General features: G+C 35.3%; 1 protein-coding gene across 1 annotated transcript; it reads right to left on the bottom strand.

Moving 5' to 3' along the window:
* Positions 1 to 1,021: 1,021 nt before the first annotated feature.
* Positions 1,022 to 2,035, bottom strand: LOC119834050 (homeobox protein SIX6-like; the record flags this gene model as incomplete). Its single annotated transcript, XM_038358326.1, has 1 exon — positions 1,022 to 2,035. A coding segment is annotated over one exon (360 nt), but the record flags the coding sequence as incomplete, so codon positions are not given.
* Between the last annotated feature and the right edge of the window lie 5 nt (positions 2,036 to 2,040).

The raw sequence follows: 2,040 nt of genomic DNA, 5'->3' as shown, positions 1-2,040 counted from the left end.
TTATATTTACGCCGTAAATCTATTTTTAATTTATTTACAGGTTCGTCGAGAGATTCTTTCAACTTTACATTTTCATTTGTATAATATTTATGGTTAATTGATAACGCAGATCAAATCATCAAACTGGTCTCATACGATTTGATATTTATTTTTTTACTCATAAACATAATACTTATGCCCCACCTACGGCGCAAATAATGATGCAGAAAATTATATTTGCTTAATTAATTTAAATTTCATCCTAATCCTAATTATATCCTAAAATGCTGTACGCATCTGTCTTCTGATATTTTATCTTAAGAGAAAGAACAAGCAATACCATAAATAATAAATAACCAATATATGAGATCTGGCTAAAATAAAATATCACCTAAATCGTCCATTCACATCTAATAATCGTACGCTATATCATCCTTCACGGTGAATGGGGAACATTATCCTTTCTAAAATTCAAAATTCGAAATTCGAAATTTTTTTGCGTAATATTATACGTCTAAGGAATATTGTCGTATAGACGATAATATAATAATTCAATCAGAAGTAATTAAACAAACTCAAATTAAAATTTGATGGATAGGAAATTATAAATGTTAGTGCCCATTTGTTATTAGTGGAATAAATATGATTAATTGTGTATTGTTTGTAAATGAGACCTATAATCATTTAAAAGTTACAGCACTACTATGTGCAGTATTTAAAAACCTATAAATATTATAATTATTGTTATGGTGTTATTGACTCTTCGTTTAATTATAGGTGGGCAATATCTTTTATATTACACCTTGTAAATTTGTTCATATAAAAGGCTAAAGAATTTTAAAAAAGTCTTAAATCAATCAAAAATAGTTTCCCATTAAAAATGCTTGTACGAAGTTTTTTTTTGAACTATTTAATTAAACGCATATACTAATGTATGGTATTCCAAATAAATCGTCACTTAGGAATTTATAATGTTAATATCATTTAAATGTACCACAGGCACACAGGTATACCACAGGCACACAGGAATAAAAGAAGATAATTTGGTAAATAAGTTTTAATAAAGTATTCAATCTAAGCCCAACAACATACGCAAGTTCAACTTATGTATAAATAGGCCTAGCGTTATATTCACAAGTTCTATATCGTTTCTCAGTTCAGTTCTATTCAATATTTACATCTAACACCATATCACAGCATTTCTCTACTAAAAGAACTAATATTTACCGATAAAATAAATTACTTAAAACAACAATTGTTACGTTTGACAAATCGGCTGAATAAGCAGATACGATCAGGTACCTTCGGATAATTCTAACGTACCGTGAACATAATTATCTACAACTTACACTAATTTACAACTAAAATTTGATATGATAAATAAATTCTTTAGGAAATATTGGTAGACACACAAATAAATGCGTTCGGAAAGGTCAGTTTCGTAAATAAAGAATTCAAATAAATATTTGTAGACCAACCGGCGCTCGCTAAAGCGGCAATTCTGTCGTGTTAACATTCGCTACTATAGTAGTACGTACCTGACGCGGCCCTCAAGCACAACACTTTAACAATTAACCTAAAGTAACTATACAGCTCACATCACAAGATTCGTCTATTGCATCGTCACTGAATGTCCACGAACAGACGGCGACATAAATTAATATCACTGTATTTACACTATCAGTCTGTCTGCTGGTCACTCTTCGTCGACGTTGATCTCCGAGTCGGCCGAGTCCTCGTCGTAGGTGGAGGAGGAAGCGAACCCTCTGCCTAGCACCGCCGACCTATTCTTGGCGGCGGCGGCGCGGTCCCTCTGCCGCCGGTTCTTGAACCAGTTGCCCACCTGCGTCGGCGTCAGCCCCGTCGCCGCCGCCAGCTCCCGCTTCTTAGTGGGGTTCGGGTAAGGGTCCTGCAGATACCACTCTCTCAACAACGATCGAGTCCGTTCTTTGAAACAATGTGTCTTTTGTTCACCGTCCCAAATAGTTCTGGGCAGGGGAAACTTCTTTCGTACGCGATACTTGTCGACGGGCCCCAGCGGCCGGCCGCGGAGTCGTTCCG

The sequence above is a fragment of the Zerene cesonia genome, chromosome 18 (assembly GCF_012273895.1).
Source record: "Zerene cesonia ecotype Mississippi chromosome 18, Zerene_cesonia_1.1, whole genome shotgun sequence".
Taxonomy (NCBI): Eukaryota; Metazoa; Arthropoda; class Insecta; order Lepidoptera; family Pieridae; genus Zerene; species Zerene cesonia.
Note: the sequence above shows the minus strand (reverse complement) of the source record. Positions and strands in the feature narration are given on the sequence as shown.